This window comes from Simochromis diagramma, unplaced genomic scaffold (genome assembly GCF_900408965.1).
Source record: "Simochromis diagramma unplaced genomic scaffold, fSimDia1.1 OVJJ01000421.1, whole genome shotgun sequence".
Taxonomy (NCBI): domain Eukaryota; kingdom Metazoa; phylum Chordata; class Actinopteri; order Cichliformes; family Cichlidae; genus Simochromis; species Simochromis diagramma.
This window is the reverse complement of record NW_024387250.1, coordinates 2,190,046-2,206,748: the sequence shown is the minus strand read 5'-3', so window position 1 is coordinate 2,206,748 and position 16,703 is coordinate 2,190,046. Positions and strand designations below refer to the sequence as shown.

At 40.4% G+C, this 16,703-nt stretch overlaps 1 protein-coding gene across 10 annotated transcripts in view; it reads left to right on the top strand.

The window, feature by feature from the left end:
* The window catches only part of adgrb3 (adhesion G protein-coupled receptor B3), a 116,400-nt gene extending 106,586 nt beyond the window's left edge, over window positions 1–9,814 (top strand). For 6 of the 10 annotated variants that reach the window (XM_040001490.1, XM_040001493.1, XM_040001492.1 and 3 more), the window contains 11 exons: window positions 282–351; window positions 759–825; window positions 2,119–2,222; window positions 2,553–2,651; window positions 2,881–3,052; window positions 3,308–3,403; window positions 4,178–4,217; window positions 5,735–6,411; window positions 6,542–6,577; window positions 7,385–7,489; window positions 8,773–9,814. In XM_040001490.1, the coding sequence (XP_039857424.1) occupies window positions 282–351; window positions 759–825; window positions 2,119–2,222; window positions 2,553–2,651; window positions 2,881–3,052; window positions 3,308–3,403; window positions 4,178–4,217; window positions 5,735–6,411; window positions 6,542–6,577; window positions 7,385–7,489; window positions 8,773–8,961 (1,655 nt within the window). In that variant the 3' untranslated portion in view covers window positions 8,962–9,814. The remainder of the gene's footprint in view (window positions 1–281; window positions 352–758; window positions 826–2,118; window positions 2,223–2,552; window positions 2,652–2,880; window positions 3,053–3,307; window positions 3,404–4,177; window positions 4,218–5,734; window positions 6,412–6,541; window positions 6,578–7,384; window positions 7,490–8,772) is intronic. The other 4 variants (XM_040001488.1, XM_040001487.1, XM_040001491.1 and 1 more) reach the window with 3 other exon arrangements.
* Window positions 9,815–16,703: the final 6,889 nt, after the last annotated feature.

Sequence of the window (16,703 nt, the reverse complement as noted above, 5' to 3'; positions counted from 1 at the left end):
TTCTGGACATGATGCACTGCTGCCCTTTTGTCGAAGCCGCGTACAGTCTGTTCTTTTCTGCCACTTAAAGAAATAAATTGAATTGCCCATACTTGATCATATACTCTCAGATGTCTGTATAGTCTCATACTGTGGCTTCTAATGAAATCAATCGGGTTGCACTTTCCTTAATGACTGGAAGGCACAGTTGACTTCTTCTCCCTTGAAGTGGGTTTATGCTCTCAGCTCTAACAAGCTACTAGAACTGCTCAAATAACTATTGATTGTTTTCTCCTTTGAAGGATTACCAGCTTTAGTTGTTGCGGTTTCGATGGGATTTACCAAAACAAAGGGCTATGGGACACCCTTATAGTAAGTTTTTTTTCCTCTCTTTCTAACTGTGTTTAGTATTCAGTGGGCACATCATAGGTTCGTCTGTAAAATCTAAGGGTAATGATTGCACACGTCTGCAGTGGCTTAGTTATCCTAAATAGTATCATAAACAAAGTCCCAAGAAGCCAATCAAATTTCAAAATAGCACAGCAAGACCCCAATTCTATGTGAGCTGTATCCCTGCTGGATACCAAATGCATAAACACTGCTTAAAATCTCTTTAGAATCTTATTACCCTGTGAAACTTTGGATATGGAGTTACAACATATGGCACTTCTCCCCTGACAATTGTGGAAAACACAACTGTATGCTGGTGTGCACCATTAACTTGGATGTTAATGCCTTAGTGGGAGTTAACTGTGTTTTTTCCTCTGCTTTTCCTGCAGCTGTTGGCTGTCTTTGGAGGGCGGGCTCCTGTACGCCTTTGTTGGACCTGCAGCTGCTGTTGTTCTGGTATGTCTCAGCCACCACTCTCTGTTTTTTGTTTTGTTGGGGTTGGGTTTTTTTGCTTTTCTGTATAATGTAATGTAAAGGAAATGTACATTAAAGGAAAAACAGCCAGCACTAGCAGCAACAAATTCTTCAATAAACATGACTTTGCAGTGCTTGTGAATTGTTCTGGTTGCACTCAAAGACCAGCACTCACACGAGCCACGCGATTCTAGCGGTGGTATGGTGTGAATATGGTACAACTGTGCTGCGCTGAAACCCGACACAAAAAATGATGCTTTGAAAATGTTTGACTTGAGGAACCAACTGTGGTTTCAAAGTCAAAGTAATGAGCGTCCCATCAGGCAATGTGCTCGAGTAACCCCCTTTCATTTACCATAATGGCCCTCCATGAAGCTGTGAGGTTATTAAGTATTTATGCATTAGATTTGTCCAAAATCTAATATACTGGGGTATTTTAATCATTTTGTATTTACATAGCTGTACAGAGAAAATTACACAAAGAATGTGATTATGCAAATCACTAAGTCTGTGTCAGAGGGACGGACGACTCGGAATGTGTAATAATATTGTTCACTGTCAAATTCCTGTTCTCTGCTGGGATTTGAAATGAAGCAATTTCAGATATATGTGTTTTTTAAGTGACTAAACCTCTTGTTTGAGCACAAATACTCGGAAGTCTCGCCGCTCCGTGGTTATTATTTGCAGCGAATCTCAGAGGAACACAAGCTAATCTCTGCAAAAAAACAAACAAAAAAAAAGCAGAAACAACCATCTGCAGTGAGAATGCACGCTACACCGTGCTGCTGTTATCACTATATCAATAGTCAGATGTCTCACAGTAACAGAGCTTGTTGGATAAAAACTTCCCCGAATGTATTTGCATAAATACTTAATGAGTTCTTCTCACAATTATGGGGGATTTTAAATAGACTACAGTGCACTGTTTTAAACAATGGTCCAGCCAGCTAGTGTAAAGCTCCCTCACTTCTCTGCTAATAATAGGAGAAGGTGCCTTTGAGGAGACGAGTGCTTCTTGTCAGGCAGATCCTTTCTTAAGGCTGTTGTGCCGGGGCTGAGTGTGCGGGGCATGTCTCTTCCATTGGCTGAAATGTCACAGAGAAGAGCAAATAATAGAAGCTACAGGTCAAAGTTAATGCAGATGGAAAATGACACTAACCATTGGCTACTTAAGGAGAATGTCATGCTGGGAAATTAAAAACATTGCTCTTAAAATCCTCTCGTTGTGGATGATTTATTGAAAACAAATATTCCTGTTCTTCTTTCTCGTGACAGGTCAACATGGTGATTGGCATTTTGGTGTTTAACAAACTAGTGTCCAGAGATGGTATACTGGACAAGAAGCTGAAGCACCGAGCAGGGTATGACAGCACATCCTTGTTAGTACCTGCTTTTTCTTTTCTTCTCTTAAAATCATGCAAAAATATACATACAGTGTGCTTTGAGTTGTTGTACATATGGAGATTTAGACCTCCTTTTTTCTGCCATTGAAAGGAAATTACAGGCATAAACATAAAGAGGTCAGGTCTCTCTCGGGAGCGACATGGTTTCGTATTTCTTTGGCAGAATCAGTCCAAGATGAAAAAACCACACACACACGCCCACACATTGGTTGCTTCTGCTGTAGATAATATGACGGTGGGAGATTTTAAAGTGGAGTTAGTGGCTCTCAGCGTTGTTTGTCATGATGTTGTCTCTATGTCCCACAGACAGATGAGTGAGCCGCATACAGGATTAACTCTCAAGTGTGCCAAATGTGGCGTTGTATCAACAACTGCTTTATCAGCAACTACAGCTAGCAATGCAATGTAAGTGCCTGTCAGTGTCTGTGAATCAATAAGGCGGTGCTGCGGGGAGTCTCTGTATGTACAGCATGTCCACCTCTGCAGTTCTGATCATCTCGCTGCCCACTGCAATGCAAATTTACGTTTCAGTGTTGAAACCGTTGAGATTTGAGATTTTAGTCAGCACTGTATATATCACCACCAGTTTGCCTGCCTTTATTTCTTCTACACGGCGCTCCTTCTTTTCTCTCAGGGCGTCCTTGTGGAGTTCCTGTGTCGTGCTGCCTCTGCTGGCTTTGACCTGGATGTCTGCGGTACTTGCCATAACGGACAAGCGCTCCATCCTCTTTCAGATCCTCTTCGCTGTCTTTGACTCGCTGCAGGGTTTTGTCATTGTGATGGTGCACTGTATCCTACGGAGAGAGGTAGAGGATGATTTCATTTCCTCCCCCTCTTCACCTGTGATCTCTTTTAACTGCCTGTATGTCAGCAGATTATGCTCCTGCAAATGCTATTAACTATTAATTGCTTTCGAATCCTAAACTCACTAACAGCCTAAAGCAACAGTTCTTTCCCTGTAGGGTTTTGCATATTTAAAAAGAAATGTTTAAAGGATACCACAGACATAATAAGCTGTATTGTTAACATATTCCCTAACACTTATTCCCTCTTGTGCATAGGTCCAGGATGCTTTTAGATGTCGGCTCAGAAACTGCCAAGATCCAATCAGCGGTGATGCAACAGGAACTTTCCCTAATGGGCATGCTCAGATAATGGTAGGCACAGTTACCCCGCTGTTATCTGCAGCCGTTAGATCCTCTGTAATTTGAGCAATGTTCCCTGGTTATTTATAATACATGGGCACACCCCTTTGTTCTCTACTAACCTTAATTTGTCTGCCTCTTGTGTTACTTTTATTACTATCCTATTTTTTTTTTAGGTTTCTATGACCTCTACACCGTGAGGCATTGTTTTCTATAGGTTAATAATTTTGCATGGTGTGCTTTTATAAAGCTCAGATTATACGAGGTGAAGACACTTGGCCCCTTGATAAATGGTATTAGTTTCCTTTGGTCTTCTTAGCCCCTGAGCTCAGTCTTTTATTTCTATTTGATTGAACTTACTGGCCATATTTGCCGTCCATCCCTCTCATTTCCTCTCACTGGGTAATAGAGGACTGTTCCCTCTATGACCTTTGACTGGGACGCCAGTCTCTTCATCTAGCATGACGACGCCACCGGCACATTGAAGCAATGATCTGCCATTAGTATTGTAATACCATCCAGAGTGAAACAGTTTTCACAATAGCAGAATGGTGTCAGGCCCTCTCGTTCAATGCGATCATTAGCAGCAAGCACAAAATGCTCCCCAGCTGCTGCAGCCAATTTTTTTTTTTCAGCCACACACGTTTTGCTGAAATATTATTGGGATTCTTTTCATGTATCACAACAATAGAATAGCATTGATCTCACTTTTGTAGCTGGTTTCTTTTTTAAAATATGCTTTTTATTTTTAGAAATATTGAGCATTTCACTGTCCTTCACTTACAGACGGACTTTGAGAAGGATGTGGACATCGCCTGCCGATCAGGTAAAGAACACACACTCTCTGATTAACTAGATTCCTCTTGGTTTGCATGTTAAAAAAAAAAACCCCAAAGAGGTTAGACAGTAAAAAATAGCTCAGGTTATATAACAACCAACAATCCCCACAGGAGTTTTTTCACAGTTACAAAAACACTGACTTTAATCTGAGAACAAAACAGCATAAAGAGAGCTGTTGGAGTTTTCACTGTAATTTCCAGCGTCACTGTAATAGATAACTGCAGTAAATTGAAATAGCGGCAGCTTTCCTCATCTTTCGGCAGTTCCATTTGCAATTATGTCTTTTCATTAACGTCGTGATACCATCTAAGGATAGGTACGTAGGTCCTTCGTGTCTAATTTTGGGAGGATTTTCTTTCTAAGTTATCTCACTGGGGAGATACAATGCTTTCTGATTCCTCTGTCGAGCTCTTTTGTATTTTTGGGCCACAGTAGTTTTGTGATTTAATAAAACTGAGGCGAATAAAAGAGACCGTGCAAGTTATCTCGCGTTAGAAACCTGCACAGGCTTGAAACCTCTCCTTTCTCCACTCCCTTCCACATCCTAAATGTGGAGGGAGCAACCAAGCTGGCCATTATTCAGAGCTCTCTGAAACGGCACTTGTTAAGTAACAAAAAGGGGCTCCCTGGCTCTTCTGGCCTGCCCTACTTCATTCTGTGCTCGTCTAAAGCTAAAGTGGGCATACCTGATACAAAAAGGAAGAAAAGACAGGTGTCATTTATAAATTATGACCTGATATGGACCGAAGTGGAGCTGCAGTCTGAGAGAAATGCACTTTACAGACCACTCTGCGGGCTCACGGCGTTAAAGCTGGTTGTTTACAAGCTTGGGTTATTGTCAGCAGCAGAAGTAATATTCTGCAGCGTCACACTACAGAACACAGGGTAAACTTAGATCAAAGGACTTCTTCAGAGCGAATACCACACTGTTTTCCCCATGTCCACACTGAGCATTAAATTAGCCTCGAACAGAGAGGGGAGTATTGCGCTTGTTTGCTATTCTTGTAATGTCCTTGCAGGCCTTTTGTGAGCAGATAATATAATTCCTAGGCAAAGATTAAAATACACACAGGGGAGGATTCAGTGTTTCCTATAACCAGAAGGTATTTTGGAATAGATATCTGCTCCTTGGTAGAATATTTTGCACAGGACAAGTTCACCAGCAATTACTAAGTTTGGATTAGGATGTGAAATGCTGTACTCTGAATGGCGGAGGGAATTTCAGGGATGGATGAAACTATATGAGCCCATTTACAGTAATATCCTCCAGAGACAGCAGTGTCTGCTGTTGTGTCCCTTTGTATTTGTGCGTGATGTCACACTCGGTGCATATTCACAGTTATTTATCCCGTACTTTATTCCCTCTGTACTGCATATTCCGCCGAGAGTTCTTTCGCACTGATTTGAATCCCCTTGTTCTTTCAGTCACATGCTGAAAAATATAAAGTCTGACATCCATTACTGAGAAATTCCAACTAATCCTTGTATCACCCTGCCCCGCAGCACTCCACAAAGACATGGGCTCTTGTCGCGCCGCCACCATAACAGGCACCCTCTCCCGCATTTCCCTCAATGATGAGGAGGACGAGAAGGTCCCCGAGGGCCTCAACTACTCCACACTGCCTGGCAACATCATCTCCAAAGTGATTATCCAGCAGCCTTCCGCTCTGCACATGCCGATGGGAATGGGCGAGCTGAAAGAGCAGTGCATGGCGGACGCCACCGCCGACATTCGCCGCACCGTTTACCTTTGCACCGACGACGCCCTGCGCCAGAGCGACCAAGACATGGGCGTCCACGACAAGGAGGGCCATCCCATGCAGAGTCAGATGATGGAGACAGACTACATAGTCATGCCCCGTGCCTCCGCAGCCGTGTCGGGGTCGGGTAACGTGCCCACCCTCCTGAAAGACGACACCAAGATGAACATCACTATGGATACGCTGCCACACGAGAGGCTAATGCATTACAAGATGAGCCCTGACTTCAATATCAACCCGTCAGGCATGGACCACATGAATGTGAACCTGGAGCAGCAGTATCCGAGCGCTCCAGAGCAGATGCAAAACCTGCCCTTTGAACCTCGCACGGCTGTTAAGAACTTCCTCGCTGAAATGGAGGAATCCACGGGGCTTTCTAGGAGTGAGACAGGGTCAACAATATCTATGAGCTCTCTGGAGGTACATATGCTCATGTGGATGAAGCACAGAGGATTCAGTTGCACTTTAACACTTTTATGTTAAAATACTCCAAACATCTGTATTGGGGCCCATGGCTGCTTCATAATACTTTCCGATTTTCTGTTTACAGAGAAGAAAGTCACGTTACTCCGATCTGGACTTTGAGGTATGTAAAACCATAATGTTTCCTTCCTTGGTACATGCATCTAGCTTTTTATGCAGAGAAAGGCCATTTTTGCAGTTGTGTTTGTCATTTGATTTACTAGTTCTTGTTGTGCCTCTTAAGCTTATTGGAGTCACACAGCCTTGACTCAGTGAGATTTATTGGCACGCTGTGTAGTTAAGGTAAAAGCAAGGCTGTCAACTGACAAACAGGGCAACAGTTCTCATCTACATTTTGTCCTCCTCCATCTCCTACATCCATTAGCTATATGTTGATTTCCAAAATGTATGCTTTTAAAGTCATTTGCACATTTCACATCTGATTTTTACCACTGGTTTCAGCAGTGATTTTATTGGCTTGCAAACACATAGTCAAACCCCCTTTGGCAGGTTATAGCATTTCCTTTGCAATGTTAAATCAGGCTTTGCTGCATATATATTGTAAACTCTGTCAAAATCAAGGAAACATGGCATCTAGTTTGGCTTGGGGTGTGTTTTCTTTTAGCTTGGGCTAAAATGGAAAATTAGTGCCAAGGTTTGATTACGAGGGTTTCCCTTACACCAACAAAACTAAGAGTGAAGGTTATTCAGCGTTTCAGTGTCCTCTAACCCTAACTTTAATTACAGTGCTGTTTCCTTTATTTTGGCAGTCACTTGTGTATATGCAGTGACAGGTAGATTTGTTTCAAACCTGGCCTATAAGTAAACTACCATGACACTAACAAATTGAGCAGAGTTGGAGGGGGTGGGGAGGAAGATGCATTTCCATTATTGGCTGTCAATACCAAAAGAAAAACCCTTGCTATTGCAGAAAGTCATGCACACCAGGAAAAGACACATGGAGCTGTTCCAGGAACTGAATCAGAAATTTCAAACCCTGGACCGATTTCGAGACATACCAAATATGGGCAGCATGGTGAGTAACAGGAAACCAGGGGGGTGGCGGTCAGCCAGTGAAACAGAGCAACATCCAAATACTCTATTTAGATACCCGATGCAGGACACATAGTGTGTGATTGTGCAAATGAGTGGTTATGTAGCTAAAGTACATGCAGAAGTGAACCGTCCAGTAAAGCAGCGGGCCTGCCAGCAGCTGGCGAAGGCCGAGTGACGGGGGCCGACCCTTAAAAGCATTGAAGCATTTTTTCCACGAGGCCAGGGGAAAAAGGACCTTTGGTTTTCTTGTCGCAGTAGAGTGCATCCATTCCAATGCAAGGCCATGAATGCACTTTTATTTACATGCACATTTATCTACTTAGCAACACCATCATTTTTTCCATAAATGCATGGCAGATTATTTAATCTATCAGCATCGTATACAACTTTGACCTTAATGTCGTTGCACTCCTCTGGCGGCTGTGTGTGTGTGGGGGGGGGAAACGTTCCTTTATCACGCTCGGTCCAGAAGTCAGGCTGCTTCTATGAATTAGTCCTGACCTCGCTGCAAATCAAAAGTCTTACCATCTGTCTTCGCACCTGACTACAGCTGCAGACTGTGAGGATATAAGGCTTCACGCGTCTGCCTCACGCAAGCAGCATTTAATGTTTATACTGTTTATAGCACAAATTGGGTTGGTGACCAAACACATCTGATAAAAGGATATGTCAGTACCTTTGGTTGCATATAATCCCTTTTCAATCAGCCCTACAGTACAATGTAATTCAAGGCCTGTTGCTTAGTTACCAGTACAGGATCTTTTGTATAGAAAACTACAGTACATTCTCACTCCCCCATTTTTTCTTTTTCTCTCTCTTTTTCTTTCTTTTTTTTTTTTTTACCTAAATGAATCTACTGCAGAGCTGGCTGCAGACATTAGTATCCATTTTATATTCCCTGACTGGGAGCAGCTTCTCTCCTTTATTTGCAATAGCATCTTTGGGACTCTCAGTGAGAGCACATTCAGATGAATGGCTCACATATAATAAAGCAGTTTTGGAACTTTGGGAAAACACAGTTCTGCTATGACTCCATGATAATAGCGTAAGCATGTTCACCTTTAATACACTACCATTATCTTTTGTTATTTGATGCTTTCCACAGCATTAATCCATTATTTTCAATTAGAAGTGGGTTCATATATGAGTTCAGATAATGCCCTTTTGAGTGAACTGACTTTCAATTATGTAAAAGACAGAAAATGGTTTAGCTGCAGAGGATATCATGCCACTAACATCACACCCCACCGGCCATGTTCACAGGACAAGGCAATGCCAAACAAGAACCCATGGGAGAGCTACAATCCAGCCTGTGAGTACCAGAACTACGCCACTATGAATGTACTAGAATCTGACACCAAGGACTCACTGGAGATGACGCCTGCAGAGTGGGAAAAGTGTGTCAACTTACCCTTAGATGTCCAGGAGGGAGACTTCCAAACAGAGGTCTAGAGGGCGGAGAAGGAGAAATGCAAACTAGGAAATGAGGAGAAAAGGGGGATGTAATTTGCACTGAACAAAGCAACAGACTTTTCTAACAGCCTTGGCATACATATCTGGATAATACGAGTGTGGCAGGGACATTATGTGCCAATACAATATAAGGACTGGTGAGAGAGAAAAAAAGAAGAAAAAAAAAGGGATAAAAACATCAGTGTTACTTTTTGTATTCTCACTAGTGTACTTAGTGTGGGGCAGCCTGGTGTACAATATTTACCATCATGTGTTTCGAATTATCTTTTGAGGAATTGGCGAAAAGAAAGCGGATTAAAAAAAAAGGTAAACCTCACAAAGCAAAAGACATGCCATGTGGTCCCAGCTTCATCGGGTCTAGTTTTGATTTCCTAAAACTAGACCCGGGAGCACAATGTATATATTTATGCAGGTTTTTAAAAAGTTTATAACAGTCTGTTTGGCCATTACTACACTTTTTACTTTATAATATAAAACATGGGAGGCAAAGAGGATTTTTTCTGTCATATTAAAATGAATGTTTGTCAAGCTACATTCTTCATTGCTTTAAATGCAATAAAGATAATACTCACTTTTATATAAATAATATATTTCACAACTTTATTACTGCAGAATCTGCTTGAAGGATCCCAGCAAGCTCTCTCATCTGCAGCTCTGTATAAAATATTTAAAAACAAAATGTTGTATGGTGTAAATAAACTTTTGTCTACATATGTTTTACTTGTGCCAATTTATTTTAATGAGAAAAAAAATGCCAACCTGATCAAAAAGTTATAGCGAAAAATGTTAACATTTGAAAAGGAATGTAAATAAAAGAGGAAATATGTTCGTACTGCTTCAGAGGTTGTGTCAAGTTTATGGCGTTGGGTGGCTGTGACATGCTTGGTTAAGAGATTAAGATTCGTGCTATAAATTGCTTTTGTTCAATATCCAATTTACTCCCGGCTTGATGTGAACTGTCAAAAAAAGTGCCTCGTGTAACACTGCTGTGGAAGGTTTGACATGGAAAGTTTCCTGCCTCGGCTCATAAACTCATATGAAATTTCTGCATTTGGATAAGAAACATTTAAAGCCTTAATATGGCTCTGTGCCTCCAGAAAGTTCGGCTAATAATGTCTGTTTTCTCAGACAGACAGGCCCAGACAGAGCACTAATGGGGAGAGGCTGTGAGGGCTCAGGGAAAATCTTGTTTGCTCTGTCTGGTGGTGAGTGCCGTACAGCTGAATGAATGGTGTGAGAGCTCCAGTATGTGCCCACCCCCGAACCCAGTCGCCACCTCATCCCCTCCCGGGAAACAGGAGTCCAGCAAAGAGGAGGACGAGGAGGAGGAAGTGTCAGTGAAGAGCAAGGACCGGAGGCGAAAAAGGGGGGGTCCGTCCATTAAACATGAAGACTCGTCTGCGGTTTGATGTCGTCCCAACATAAATTAAGATGATTAAGAGCAGAGCTTGGTCTAGACGTTAATATCTAAATTTACTGTGCATTTCAATTTAGACTACCAGACATAATTAGGTTAATTATATACAGTACTCCAGCCTGTTGCCGGTGCTGTAAGAGTTTTTTTATTCCCTATTAATGAAGCAGCATCCATTACAGTGCTTTTAAACATATTGCCATCTCCCCCCTGCCTGTGCAGGAGGCCCTATTTTTCACACAACGCCCTAAATGCATATACAATAAGTGCGTAGCTTGTGGGTTCAAGTATTGAGAGTTCATCACAAAACAGTTTTACAGCCAGAGTGCATTTATAACCAATATAAAAAGGCACACTAGATTGTACCATGTTGTTTTATTTAAAGGCCATTTCTGGACTGAATACAGTACTGTACAAAAGTTTTAAACTGCCCCTTATTTCTTTAGCTCCAAGGAGCCGGGCTTTCTTGTCATTTTTTTAAAGTGGTTTTGAGTGATAGTTCTCCAGGCTTTCTGAAGGTCTTTTTTTCCTTCTTTTGTTTTTTTGTGAAGCCACTTAACACTGACCTATGAATCATTCAAGCATATAAAAGCATATTCAAGGGGTGAACCAGTGTTGTGTCTACATAACAGACAATTTAGCAAATCTTCAGACACTTTGTTACTAACTGTCACAAAAAGACATCAATTCTTCCAGTTTTTAGCTGACTATGAAACATGGCAACAAAGTGAAAGCAAAACCTGGTAAATCTCGGCATGGTGTGTAGTGTGTCCTTAACAAAATTTGAGGAAACTGTATAGAACAAAAGTAGCAGGCCTAAAATCTACAGCAGATGAACAATATCTCAAAGTCAGCCAAAAAGAAAAAAACCAAAATAAAAACCAGAAAAGACCTGACACTGGACCTGAGAGATGCTTCTGGCCCGTTAGTTGATTCAGCTAGTCTTCACTGAAGCCTCATAAGAAATGCTTTTACTGGAATGGTGCATAATCCTTAAGTAATTCTTATCACTCCATGATACTGATGATGGATGATGGAGTGATGAATCCAAATTTGAAATTTTTGGTTCAAATCATCATCAGCATGTACAGGCGAGGTCAGGCAAGAGGTACAACCATATCTACAGCCATCTGTAAAACATGGAGGCTAATGGATGAAATTATAAACACAGAAAAGTACAGTCAGATTTTGATCCACCATGCAAAAACATCTGGAAACACCTTTGTTTGTCAGCATATCAATGATCACAAACACAATGCTGGATAGAAAACACACACAATGGAAAACTATCAGTCATGGATTGGCCTCCCCAGAACTTGGACCTCAAAATTACTGAAGCAGAGTGGGATCATTTTCACAGAAAATGCAAACTTCTAAAGAAGAGAGCACATTTGAATGTCTTTTAAGAAGCCTGGAGAACTATTCTTGAAGACTACTTAAAGAAATGACAAGAATGCTTGCTTTAGAGAGTTCAGGCTGTCATGCAAATATTGAATTGTACTGACTCTGTTATTGCTTTATATACTGTATTTCCATGTATGTTTTAACTTCCAGAGTTAACTTGTGAGCTTAAGGCCTAATGATGTTTGAGTGAGGTGTTCTAAAGATGGCAAGTTTGTGTTTGTGTTGGTCCTCTTTTTATTTATTTTTAATAGTACTACTGGGTGAATAATCTCAGTGTCAAGAATCGTCAAAGAGGAGTTTTAAAATAACAAAAATACAGCAGCTTTAATGCAAATCACTTTCCCCGATTAACAATATTACCATCTGTATTGAGAAATCAAATTTTCAAAAACAAACCCCTCTATTTGTATATGCAGTCCCCAATTTTAACAAGAGGACCATCACATGCTGCCTGTGCCCCACACAAAGCATTTTGTGTTTAAACACTAACACAAGAACAGCTTCTGATGTGATTTAATGAGAAATTACTTCATTCTCTGTGAAGCGTTGCTTTGGCAGAGATTCTCTTTGGCTCAGTTAATGAAAGTAATATGGGTAAGAACGTGATGATGACTTCTAATATTTCACACTTGGACAATCATTTTGTGAGAATCCTGCAGGGTATTTTGATTTTTTTTTATACACGAGCTTCACATTGATTCCTGCTCACACTCCGTGTCTCTGGAAGTGGAAAGTGATGTTATTTAGTTGTTTTTAAATCAAGCTGATATATGTTGACCTGCTGGACGAGCCTTCATTCGATAGTGAGTGGCAGGTCCCACAGGCCCGTGAGAGCACTGAGGTTAACCTGCTTTGGGGCTACAAACACTGAATCAACATAATTACATTGATCCTGTGTCACTTTGCTCTCTGGAGGCATCGCTGAGGGGTAAGGCAAACTGCTCGTCTATCAAGGGCCTGTCAGAGGAGTTAGAGCCCAGAGGAAAGACTTGGGGCCACACAAAAAAAAGGGAAAAAATTGAAAAATACATCCAGGCAAAAGTTATGAAGGACAAAATCAAAATGAAAAATGGTGCAATGTTTGGACAGTTGTGATTTTTAAACATACAGGTCTGTGTGTTGTTTACTTTTCAATGAGCCAATACAGTGATTTGAAAAAAAGGAACTCTACACCCATGGAAATCATTGGTTATTCTTGAAATATATAAATATTGCATGTTAAAAAAAATATCTGAACAGAAACACTAACATTTTGCCAACCACACTTTACAGAGGATTTCAGGTTATTCTTCTAAAATGTTAAATGATACTGTGGCCACACTGATTTGTCAATCCACAATCCATATTCCAAAAGTTCTGCTCTTTGCCTGTTTGTGTCAAACTCTTGTTTTAAGTTTCTTTCAGATGGCAAAGTGTTTCTTCCTGGTCTCTTATGCAGGGGAAATTTGTGAAGTGTCCTCCTGCTTGGAGACGCATGCCCTTTGAAACCTACATTTTCAGAAGATGTCTGAAAATTCTGTGATGATTTCTCTCTTTTTTGGTTTCTTGGTAGCCGAGAGTCTTTTCTGAAGACTTCTTAAAGGAAGTGAGCTTCAGGAATAGTTCTGAAGACTGCTGTGAAAACAGCAGATGGTTTGCTCTTGGGTTGAATTTGCTGGTGCAGTCAGTCCTGGACGAATTTGAAATCCACACACTTTGTAGATTATCTTCATAATAGAGAAATGAGTGGTTTGAAATGATTTGAGGGTATTTTTTAAAAGCCAAGCAAAGGTTTTTCCAACATCTTGGGTTGCAAAAAGGGCACCAGGACCCAGAGCAGACCTGTTAGTCTATAAGGAGATTATGATCATAATCTGGAATACCTGGCTGTAATTTTACAGATTTGAAGGTATTTTAATTTTTAGAAAACATTTCTGTGTTATCATGTCGTTATTTAGAAACTTGGCGTTGTTACTTTAGCTCGGGCACCACATATACAGTGCTGTCTTGAGTCATCTCTCATTTCTTTATATTTTGCTAGGAAGTAGAGGTGCAGCAGTTATGGAAACAATTGCAAATATAACTGGAAATATAGTATATAAGGCAAAAACAGAGTACAATTCTAACAGGTTTGAAATGCAATATTTGTATGACCAACTTTATTCTTCTGCCCAGTGTGAACTCTCTTAGGCAATGACAGTGTTCAGGAATAGTTCTGTGGCTCCGAGTTCCAGGCTCTAGGGAGGCCAGTCTATGACTTATATATGACTTATTTTTTTCTATCAAGGAATGCATTTACTGCAAACTACTGTGTGTTTGGGATCACCATCATGCTGAAAAATGAAGCTGTTGCCAATCAGGTGCTTTCATAATAGAATTTCATGATGGATCAAAATGTGATGGTACATTTTCCAGAGTTTATTATTCCATCAAATGCAGCTCTGAGCCACATCAATCTCTCCAGCATGTTTTTACAGATGGCTGTACACGCTCATTGTTGTACCTCTCTCATGACTGCCTCTGTACATATTGATGCCTGAAAGTGGTCAGTATCAAGGACTGCATCAATGAAAAAGCAGCCAATGTCCACAGAAACTTTGAAAGACTTTGAACAACTCAGAAACCCTGGAGAACTACAGCTCGAGATCACTTTAAAAAAAAAAAGAAGAAGTCTGGGTCCTTGGAAGCAAAATATGAAGACTTTTGTGCTGAAAACTTTAAACAACAGTTGCACTGGAAGTAAAGAAAAAAGTTTTGAAAGCTTGTAAAAAAAGAAAGCTCTGGAACATTCTTGGGCAGGTACTTGCCATGCACTGTGTAATGCTCTAAGGTCTGTTGTTGTGTGGAGCAGTAAGAGCGATGATGGGTACAGAGGCCCATGACAATAGCTGCAGTGTTTTCTAATTCCTCCTGGTACCTGCAGTTCTCCACAAAATCATATTTGCCTTTTGTGAAAAAAGACCCAAACAGTGGCCAGCTTGTTTGGGTTACCTTTGTGTTTTTTGTTTGAATATTCCAGGTTATATAAGCAAATATAATAATTTATGCAAGCAAGGATGTAATGAATCGAAAAATTAAGATTTTGTATCTGTCCGACTCTAAAATAAGATTTGATTGCTTCTTTTTGCCATTTTTCTGACAAGTTTAAATATTGGTTTAAATTACAGAATGAGCCCACAAATTTAACACATGCAAATTATTAAGACAGGGAAATCAAATGGAGATTATAGCAATATATGAACACATACACATATTGTAGACAAAACCAAACATGATCAAATGCATTTGACATGTATGACCTTCAGGTATATTTAATACTGTAGCTCCATGCCAAGATAGTTTTATTTTCCTGCATGAATTCCTTCATTTTTTCATTAAAGTGTTTTCCCAAAGAAAGTTGTGAGTAGAGCTTTGGAAGATGTGCAGCATAGAAAGAAAAGAAGATGAGACAAAACTGGCTTTTGAATACGAGGGATAACAAGAAAAGTTGCGCTCTAAACAGCGACAGATCCTCTGATCTGACATGTTGATCACACGATCCTTTCTGCTAGGGTCCTCGGGCTCGTGTTTTTGGCTCAAGGCTTAGTTAGTCTATTAGTGAAATGTGGGGGTGGCATATCGTATAATGGCTTAACTCAAAGCAGGCTTGCACAATAGTTATGACAAGGTATGCATACCTCAAACTCTAATTGGATATGCACACAAAATTCCATGCAAATCCATCTGACGCAGTTTTATCCTAATCCAGTGGCGAATGTATTTAAGTGCCACTCTAATTTGATACACGTCTTTATTATGCTAAAACGTTTAATATTGCTGTGGTGGCAATGCAGAATGCACTTTCATGTTTACAGAATTCCTGATTGTTATAAACTTCAGAGTTCCTGCTTGTGTCGGACCACACTCTGATAATTGTCCCAGCATTAGTCAGCAAATACAATAATGTGCTGCACAGTTTTTAATGCTTCAATCCTTTTATATTAAAGACGGACTTTACACTATGAAAGACGTCATAAAATCCACATTGCATATTTTTTGTAGACATAACATGAGGTATACGGTGATGCAAAGAACTACACTGCATACATATAGTCAGAGTCGAGTACTGGGCTGTGGAAAGGAGTTGGAAAGAATTGGATCAGACTTATCCTGAAGCTTTGAGTGAGTGCTATATGTACTGAGATGTATTTTTTTGTTGTTCATCACCCTATTTGGTTGGTTGTTTCTATTTTGGGAGACCTGAAAGGGCAGGCCAGCAGAGCTTTTTCGGCACACAATGACCTGAGCATCTTGTTTGGTGTCTTCTGACAGCCCGGCTGCTTGTTGCCTCTGATTCGTGTCGACATGTTGCAGAAAATACATTTTTGGTAGATGAGGTTTTCAGGTTTATCAAACTCCATTATTCACACACTAACCTAGAATTACCAGTGGTGACATTTTGTCTCTCTGGCAAGGAAATTATATCCCCAAATGTCCTGGCACTGTCAAGATGACAGTACAATCACATACAAAATCAGGACATGCTACATACTGTAATTAAACATATGAGTAAATATAGTCAAGATAAAAAGAACGTACAACCTATTTCAAATCTAAGGTTTTACGCCTTATCTGGGCCCTAGAAGGTCTTACAATGAGGTAAATACAACTCAGATGAACTCCAAAACATGACATTTAACACCCTGTCATTATTTATTTAACAAAAACTAACAACATCCGCAAATCAAATATACATGATTAATTGATTGAGTTTGAGACCTTCTATAAAAGCAGTTTTGGCAGTTTGCTGGAGTGTTGCAATGGTCCAGTTAAAGTCCATCACAGGGCTAGAGCTATCAGTTATTTTAGTAATCAAGTATTCTATGAATTCTTCCATCAATCAAGTAAGCGGAGAAGAAAATTGATGAGGAACAGTCGATATTTG